This window comes from Babylonia areolata, chromosome 5 (genome assembly GCF_041734735.1).
Source record: "Babylonia areolata isolate BAREFJ2019XMU chromosome 5, ASM4173473v1, whole genome shotgun sequence".
Lineage (NCBI taxonomy): Eukaryota > Metazoa > Mollusca > Gastropoda > Neogastropoda > Buccinidae > Babylonia > Babylonia areolata.
The window spans coordinates 22,037,246-22,047,245 of NC_134880.1; the positions used below are offsets into that span (position 1 = coordinate 22,037,246).

General features: G+C 43.6%; 1 protein-coding gene across 1 annotated transcript in view; it reads right to left on the reverse strand.

The window, feature by feature from the left end:
• The window catches only part of LOC143282416 (gonadotropin-releasing hormone receptor-like), a 282,537-nt gene extending 277,816 nt beyond the window's left edge, over positions 1–4,721 (reverse strand). The window contains exon 1 of the mRNA XM_076588049.1: positions 3,678–4,721. Within this exon, the coding sequence (XP_076444164.1) occupies positions 3,678–3,970 (293 nt within the window). The 5' untranslated portion in view covers positions 3,971–4,721. The remainder of the gene's footprint in view (positions 1–3,677) is intronic.
• Between the last annotated feature and the right edge of the window lie 5,279 nt (positions 4,722–10,000).

A 10,000-nucleotide genomic window follows, 5' to 3' on the forward strand; every position in this document is an offset into this window, starting at 1 on the left:
CCTACCAGCGCTGATGTTTACCTTTACCAACATAAAGTCCTACCAGCGCAACAGTTCTCGACGGCGCCTTCATACTGGTTCTCAGAAAACTTTTGAACTTTTGCCAGAAATAAGTTTAGATAATATTTTGATATTTATGATATCTTAAAAGCTTTGAAATCTGTCAAAAATAAGCTAAAATGTAGTCATGTTTTCTTCGAAAACACGTGAAATAAAGTAAGCAAAATAAGATAGTAAAATAGATTGGTACGTGCTTCACGAACACACACACACACACACACACACACACACACACACACACACACACACACACACACACACACACACACACAGACTGAGACTGAGATATTTTTATTTATTTAAGGCCTTAGCCCCATATGAAGAAGGGCAAAAACAGAATTAATAATCAATACATAATCCAGATGAGCACCACAGGTCATCTCAAAATTGAAGATACAAGAGACCGTGTAAGCCCACTATTTCTCGCAATCCCACGATTTCTCTCATTAATTTTTAAGAGAAATCATGGGTTTGCGAAAAATCGTGGTCGTTCCCCTCCCAGGTTTTCTTTCAATTGTGAGAAATCGTGGGAAGTCCCCCGTATCTTTATCAAAAATATTAATATCGTCGGAGTTGGTTTCTTGTCTTTTCCCAATGTAAATCTGATAGAAAAATGAGAGGAAAAAAAAAAGAAAAGAGAAAAAGAAGAGCGACGACAACGACGATCATGATACTGACAATGGCGTTAGCGAAGACATCAACAGTAATGACACTGAAACACAATTAATAATTGCATTTCACGTAAGATGGATCACAGCAATGCATCGACCTAAAATTGAAAATCGGAATCAATAGCAAACAACGAAATTCAGGCAATGTGTATAACTCAAGCAGAAATATGATATATAATATAATATAATATGAATACGATCTCAAATTCAACATCGGAATCAATAGCAAACAACGAAATTCAGGCAATATGTATTACTCAAACAGGAATATGATTTAACATAACATAACAAAATATAATAAGACTTGAACTGAATCTTTCCTGGATCTTGGGAATAACATCAAAGTGATTCAACTTTATACATAAATGTGACATCAAAAAAAAGGTGTTTCATAATGCTTTACCTCACGACGGGCGCGTGAAAACTGGACCAAATAGCTTTGATGTTTGTTGTGATGCAACCTTTTCTGTCACCTTTTATTTTGAATGTTCTTTATTTCATGCTTGCTCATTTGTTTATCATTTGTTTATCTGTTTCCTTTCGCATGCAAGATTGCACTGAAAATAGATTCTAAGTTTCATATGAGACAGTTAGAACATGAAAATATTTCAAAACAGAATGAAAGAATACCAAATCAACCAGCCAAGTGAACACACATAAGAGAACACACACACACACACACACACACACACACACACACACACACACACACACACACACACACACAATCTCTCTCTCTCTCTCTCTCACTCATTCACTCACACACTCACCCACTCACTCACTCACTGACATACACATACATTCACACTTTTTTAAACCAGTACTGTGCTATCACCTTCATCGTCTATTGTTGATGTCTTCGCAAACGGCATTTGTCATTATCATGATCGTCGTTATCGTTTCCCCCATTTCTTGTTTCTTTTTCTCTCTCGCATTTTTCTCTTAGATTTGCAGTGGGAAAAGACAAGAAACCAAATCCGATGACAAAAGAAATATTTTTTTGATAAAGATAAGGGGCACTTATGTTTCTGCTTGCCTTGCGCTTTTATCTCCAGTATTATGGTGTTTGTGTGTGTGTGTGTGTGTATTATATGTTCCAGAAAAATATGTTTGTATTGGTCTTTTATCATGCGTTTTATTTTACGTACCGTGACAGCTGGCGTCTCCACCGTGGTCTTTTTCTTTTCTTTTTTTTTTTCCCTCCCCCCCCCAACAGTTTAATGCTCATTCAGGATGAAACAGCTCAATGACGCTGTTAAGCGCATCAGTTTGATGTGTGCTTGATGTTTTCTGTGCTATATTCAGGTACTGACTGGTTTCCGATCGTTTTGGAAGCCAGCACTCGCGAGCCGGCGCTTGTGTGTGTGTGTGTGCGTGTGTGCGTGTGTGTGTGTGTGTGTGTCTGTGTCTGTGACAGCCGGCAACTCCACCATGATCTGTTTTATTCTACTTCTAAAGAGTTTAATTCCTCATCAAAAGTCTGTATGTTTTGGCCACAGAGGCTATGATCTGTGGCAAGTTCCGCTGTCAACATGCTGTAGTCCCTCCGATATGACAAGTGCAACAGCCCAGTGGTTAAAACGTTGGGCTTTCAATCTGAGGGTCCCGGGTTCGAAATCCGGTCAATACGGCCTAACTGGTAAAGGCTCAGGAATTGTTCCGATCTCCCAAGTCAACATATGAGCAGACCTGCTAGTGTCTGAACCCCCTTCGTGTATAACATACGCATGCAGAGAATCGAGCAACGCACGTTTAAGATCCTGTAATCCATGTCAACGTTCGGTGGCTTATGGAGACAAGAACATACCCGGATTGTACCTCCACTCACCCCCCCCCCCACCCCCACCTTACGAGAACAGGAGTATGACTGCCAACATGGCGGGGGTAAAAAAAACGGTCATACACGTCCACTCATTCATACCAGTGAACGAGGGAGTTGCAGCCCACGAACGAAGAAGAAGCAGAAGAAGATTCCCCTGATATTTTGACGCACCTTGTTTGCTTGACCCATCAACATAATTGTTGAACAGTAACCTGAATTGATCTCTTTTTTTTTTTTTTTTTTGACGAGCGTCCAAGCGTTGTAGCTTCTGTAGCAACCCACTTCCGTTCAATTAATTAGCAAGGACGGACATGATCCAGAGCCTACGGTGGGTGGGGCTTATGTCTAATTGAGGTGGTGTGGTGTGTGCACGTGTATGTGTGAATGGAAGGGGTGGAGTGAGGTGGTGAAGGGAGTGATAGAGAGGGATGTACGGGGGGGGGGGGAGGGGGGGTTGAGAGAATTAAGGCTTGTGTCTAATTGAGGTGGTGTGGTGTGTGCACGTGTAAGTGTGAATGGAAGGGGTGGAGTGAGGTGGTGAAGGGAGTGATAGAGAGGGATGTACGGGGGGGGGGGGGGTGAGAGAATTAAGGCTTGTGTCTAATTGAGGTGGTGTGGTGTGTGCACGTGTATGTGTGAATGGAAGGGGTGGAGTGAGGTGGTGAAGGGAGTGATAGAGAGGGATGTTGGGGAGAGAATTAAGGCTTGTGTCTAATTGAGGTGGTGTGGTGTGTGCACGTGTATGTGTGAATGGAAGGGGTGGAGTGAGGTGGTGAAGGGACTGATAGAGAGGGATGTGTGTGTGTGTGGGGGGGGAGAATTAAGGAAGGGGAGGGATGAAAATGGTGTGGGGTGTGGGGGGGTTTGGGGACGGGGAGACGAACGTGCCTCTTTCTTGCTCGCCGACTCTCTCTCTCTCTCTCTCTCTCTCTCTCTCTCTCGCTGCTTTCTCTTCTCTACACTGAGGACAAGTCTACAAGAAATATGTCGAAATGTTCCTGGGACTGTTAATAATGTATAAAAACTCTTCTCTCTCTCTCTCTCTCTCTCTCTCTCTCTCTCTCTCTCTCACTCACTCACTTACACACACACACACACACACACACACACACACACACGGAAACCTCACCTCATTGAAGGTAGGGGCCATCATCAACGCGCTAGAACCATTGACGCTGCCGTTGTTGTTGTCCACCCCTGATCCCAGCACCGCCGCTGGGGGGAGCAGCGTACTGTTGACGTCCACCACGTCAGCAAACGTCGCGTGCCACGTCGTCACGTTTGCTGACGACGTTGACGGACCCGTCGTCGTCGCGACTTCTCGTTCCATAGCCGTGGGTCGGAAGTCGACTGACGTCACAAACACTGACGTCGAAGTCTCCATTGGGAATGAGACGTCCAAAGCCCCCGTATCCATGGCAACGCACTGATCGTTGACGTCGTTCGGGGTACCGGGTATCCTTGAAAATGACCTGAGTAAGTAAAGAGAATATCGATTCTTCTTCTTCTTCTTCTTCTTCTTCTTCCTTCACCGTTGATTCTTTCAGGAAGCTCCAATCGAACACATCACCCACCGCACAGCACACGGAATTATGAAGAAAACGGGTGATCTCTCACACAAAAATCCCACTGCTGTGTTGAGCTCGTTTCCTTCATCGTGACGATAGCGCAGCGACGGAGTGACCCCACAACAAAAAACGAAACCTCCACCCACAACACCTTCATCACCACCACGACCAACACCAGTCGTCATCGCTCAGGTTATTGAAGGGGAAACCGGACGAAAGGGGAGAAAGAGTGTTGTAGGGTTTCCATCTGAACCGGTTAAGTGAGAGCGGTGAGGGGTTGGTGCTAATTCCGAAGTCCAAGACAAGTTTACAAACAACTGGAGGAATCTCGTGTGGCTCAGCTGTAAATGTTGACGTAGGCAGAAAACTATGTGAATGACCCCCTCGTGAGCTCCATCGTTTTTGTTGTTGTTGTTGTTGTTTTGTGTGGTTTTTGTTTGTTGTTTTTGGGAGTTTGTTTGGTGCTTTTAGTTGTTGTTGTTGTTGTTTTGTTAAAGGAAAAAGCAATGCATACGTATCCGACGGAGATACGTTGTTTTACTGTAGATATTCAAAGAAACTGGCACAGGTATCCAATGAGTATGTGTTGTTTTGGTACAGAGTATCAACTAATACGTGTTGTTTCTGCACAGGTATCCACAGAATATATGTTGTTTTGAATTTGGTATCAAAAGCATATATTTAAGTTGTTTCGGTACAGGTATCCAACGAATTCGTGTTGTTTCGGCACATGCATCCAACGAATTCGTGTTGTATCGGTACATATATCCAATGAATTCGTGTTGTTTTGGTACAGTTATCCAACGAATTCGTGTTGTTTCGGTTCAGGTATCCAACGAATTCGTGTTGTTTTGGAACAGGTATCCAATGAATTCGTGTTGTTTCGGTACAGGTATCCAATGAATTCGTGTTGTTTTGGTACAGGTATCCAATGAATTCGTGTTGTTTTGGTACAGGTATCCAATGAATTCGTGTTGTTTCGGTACAGGTATCCAATGAATTCGTGTTGTCTCGGTACAGGTATCCAATGAATTCGTGATGTTTCAGTACAGGTATCCAACGAATTCGTGTTGTTTCGTTACAGGTATCCAATGAATTCGTGTTGTGTTGGTACAGGTATCCAACGAATTCGTGTTGTTTCGGTACAGGTATCCAACGAATATATTTGGTTTGGTACGGGTGTTCAACGAATCTATGTTGTTTTGGTTCAGGTATCCAACGCGTTCATGTTGTTTTGGTTCAGGTATCAAGCAAATACGTGTTGTTGATGTACGTATCCAACAAATATGTGTCGTTTTGGTACAGGTATTCAACGAATACGTTTAGTCCGGTACAGGTATCCAATGAATTCGTGTAGTTTCAATACACGTATCTAACGAATATCACATGTTGTTTTGGTTCAGGTATTCAACGAATATGTTTTATCCGGTACAGGTATCCAATGGAAATACGTTCTGTTTCGATATATAGGTGATGTAGGTGTCCAATACTGATACAGATATCCGACGATTATATGCTGTTTTGTTTCAGTTATCCAGTCGATGTTAGCACAAGGATACACAAGGAACAGGTGTGCTCTCAGTCACATGACTCGCTCTGTTATCCTCTTTTTAACCAATGAAAGCAGCGTATCAAAGGGACACGAAATCCTTTGTAGCGATCACTGGAACGAGTGGTCCTCTGTAGCCATTAACAGGCACGCCTGATAGTGGTCCTTTGGAGGAGCAATCAGCTGTGTTGATCTGCATCGGGGGATGAAAGGGAAGTGTGTCTCAAGTCAAGAGAGGTGTTTCTCCCGAGGGCACAGAAGTGTTGCAGCCAGCTACCCGCTCTTGACCTGTGTGGTGGTAAGAAAAAAGGTTAATTGAAATATCATCCTGCATTTTTTTTTTTTTTTTTTTTTTTTTTTTTTAGATGCTGCTACCTCGTCTGATTTGGTCTGTCTGTCTGTCTGTCTGTCTGTCTGTCTCTCTCTCTCTCTGTCTCTCTCTTCATCTACCTTCTCACTTCGTTTAATCCTCATCGTAAAAGCGCTGAATGGTATAACTTGGTGACTCGTTTTTCTTTTTTTCTTTTTTTTTTAAATGCTGTTTTGCAGTTATTGCACGCGTAGAGTTTTCGATAGTTATATAAGAAACCCAAATCTTTTTTTTTTCCCCCAGTTACAATTGTCCTCTAATGTCAACAATAAGCTTTTATTTTTAATTGCTGCAAAACAAAATCTCTCTCTCTCTCTCTCTCTCTCTCTCTCTTGATCTATTTCCTACTCTCAAAATACTACCCCTTTTTAACCTCTTTTAACTCTTTAATAAACACGTCGGATATACACGTGTCCTTCAATGACAACAACAACAACAAGAAGCAAACAACCAACCACCACACACACCTCACCACAACCCAGCCACTCTTCCTACATGGTCACTCGTTCCTCCTTTCAAACCCCGACACCAGGTCCATAGCCAGCAGCTACGGAAACCTAAACCAGTGCACAAAACGCACAGACAGTGCAGAGACAGCCAGTATGGTAGCGTCTCTATAGCCAGCAGCTACAAAAACTGAAACCAGTGCACAAAACGCACAGACAGTGCACAGACAGCCAGTACAGTAGTGACTCTATAGCCAGCAGCTACAAAAACTGATACCAGTGCACAAAACGCACAGCGCACAGATAGCCAGTATAGTAGTGACTCTACAGCCAGCAGCTACGGAAACTGAAACCAGTGCACAAAACGCACAGCGCACAGACAGCCAGTATAGTAGTGACTCTATAGCCAGCAGCTACAAAAACTGAAACCAGTGCACAAAACGCACAGACAGTGCACAGACAGCCAGTACAGTAGTGACTCTATAGCCAGCAGCTACAAAAACTGAAACCAGTGCACAAAACGCACAGACAGCGCACAGACAGCCAGTATAGTAGTGACTCTATAGCGAGCAGCCACAAAAACTGAAACCTGTGCACAAAACGCACAGCGCACAGACAGCCAGTACAGTAGTGTCTCTATAGCCAACAGCTACAAAAACTGAAACCAGTGCACAAAACGCACAGACAGCCAGTACAGTAGTGACTCTATAGCCAGCAGCCACAAAAACTGAAACCAGTGCACAAAACGCACAGACAGCGCACAGACAGCCAGTATAGTAGTGACTCTATAGCCAACAGCTACAAAAACTGAAACCAGTGCACAAAACGCACAGCGCACAGACAGCCAGTATAGTAGTGACTCTACAGCCAACAGCTACAAAAACTGATACCAGTGCACAAAACGCACAGCACACAGACAGCCAGTATAGTAGTATCTCTATAGCCAGCAGCTACAAAAACTGAAACCAGTGCACAAAACGCACAGCGCACAGACAGCCAGTAGTGTCTCTATAGCCAACAGCTACAAAAACTGAAACCAGTGCACAAAACGCACAGCGCACAGACAGCCAGTATAGTAGTGTCTCTATAGCCAGCAGCTACAAAAACTGAAACCAGTGCACAAAACGCACAGACAGTGCACAGACAGCCAGTATAGTAGTGTCTCTACAGCCAGCAGCTACAAAAACTGAAACCAGTGCACAAAACGCACAGCGCTGAGCCAGCCAGTATAGTAGTGAGTCTATAGCCAGCAGCTACAAAAACTGATACCGGTGCACAAAACGCACAGCGCACAGATAGCCAGTATAGTAGTGACTCTACAGCCAGCAGCTACGGAAACTGAAACCAGTGCACAAAACGCACAGCGCACAGACAGCCAGTATAGTAGTGAGTCTATAGCCAGCAGCTACAAAAACTGAAACCAGTGCACAAAACGCACAGACAGTGCACAGACAGCCAGTAGTGTCTCCATAGCCAGCAGCTACAAAAACTGAAACCAGTGCACAAAACGCACAGCGCACAGACAGCCAGTATAGTAGTGACTCTATAGCCAGCAGCTACAAAAACTGAAACCAGTGCACAAAACGCACAGCGCACAGACAGCCAGTATAGTAGTGACTCTATAGCCAGCAGCTACAAAAACTGAAACCAGTGCACAAAACGCACAGACAGTGCACAGACAGCCAGTAGTGTCTCCATAGCCAGCAGCTACAAAAACTGAAACCAGTGCACAAAACGCACAGCGCACAGACAGCCAGTATAGTAGTGACTCTATAGCGAGCAGCCACAAAAACTGAAACCAGTGCACAAAACGCACAGTCAGAGCACTCACACACAGCGAGTAGGCTAAGCAGTGGTTCTGCTGGACCCAGTAGCGTGTGTGATCATCATCGTCACCTGCGTCAGAGCTAAAACCCCCCAAACATGCACGACGCGCGCGACCAGGCAAGTAGTAGGTCTGTCTGGATCAAATCACCCAGCCAAGCGTGATTGGCTCCCCCCGCCACCCCTATCCGCCCACCATCCACCCCGCCCTCCCCCCCCCCTCCTCCCTCACCTCCCCACCCCCACCCCTCCTCCTTCTCTACACTTCAACGGAGCTTAACTCTCTCCATACGAACGGCGAAAGAGACGACGTTAACAGAGTTCCATCCCAATTACCATCATCAAAATATTGCAAGCGGAACGTCTTATACTGAAGAGGTGAATGTTGACAAAGAATACCACAGTTCTGACGACGGAAGCTAAAGGTTGGGTCATTCAGACACCCACTGGACATCCGAGGGGTCTGTGTAGAGGAGAAGAGAGGACTGGCCGTACTGTGTGAGTTAAGATGAGAGAGAGAGAGAGAGAGAAGAAAAAAACCGCAACAAATATGTGACATAATAGCAGTGCGCGACCAGACACGCTCACCACTGCAGTGCTATGTATAGGTAGGTACAGGCAGTCCCAAGTAGGGTGTTGCGTCCTTAAGTATTGTAATTTGTATTGTACTACGTTTTTGTCACAACATTTTTTTTTTCTTTTTTCATTTTCTCTTGGGACTGTGTTCATTGTTTTATTTCTTTTGAAACTGCATATCATCAGAATGAAATTATTACATCGTAGTTGTGTTGAGAAAAATCCTGACACAAAATGAAAGAGAGAGAGAGAGAGAGAAACAGCACATTTCTCTGTGTGAAATTCGAGCTGCTCTCTCCTGGGAGAGCTCATCGCCACAGTCTAACGCCACCCACAGAGTGTATAGATCTGACACATTCTCAGCTGAAATCAACATTATATATTCTTGATTGACCCTACTCAGAGTGCGTTTGTCAACGATTTGCTGTTGTTGTTCCTTTTGTTTTTGGCCACAAATGCAGGTTTCCGCAAATCAATTTCAGTTCATGTTAGATAAGAAACAATATAAAAATAATAATAAAACTCCGATATTCAGATTGTGCAGTGTTTATTCTTTCGCTGCTGCTGGAATGAAACATGTTTTGAATGTTGCACGCGACTGACTAAAGTGTCAAAAACGTGTTTGTCTACAAGTTTTGAAAGTCATCATGCCAGTTAACTAGTCATGGTCAGTCATTTCGAGGTTTGCTTTCATTAAAACTGAGAACGGTCAGATGTAGCCTCCACGAACACAACATAAGGACGGTACGGCAACACCCAGTGACAACTATCAAACAGGCACTGCCTCAGCTGTAGTTTCGTGTGTGGGTACAGAGTTCTGTATTAACGGAGACACGGTGTTGGGAAATAGAAACAGAACACTGAACCTCTTTGTTATTGTTGCTGTTATTTTTGTGGTGGTTGTTTGTTGTTGTTGTTTGTTTGTTTGTTGTTTTGTTTGTTTTTCGTTGTTGTTTTGTTTTTTGTTGTTGTTTTTTGTTGTTTTGTTTTGTTTTTTGTTGTTGTTCTTGTTGTTCTTTTTACTTTATTTTATTTTATTGTTTTGTTGTTGTTTTTTGGGGGGGTTAATTTATTTATTTATCTGATTTATTTATTTTCTTTTATTATTATTATT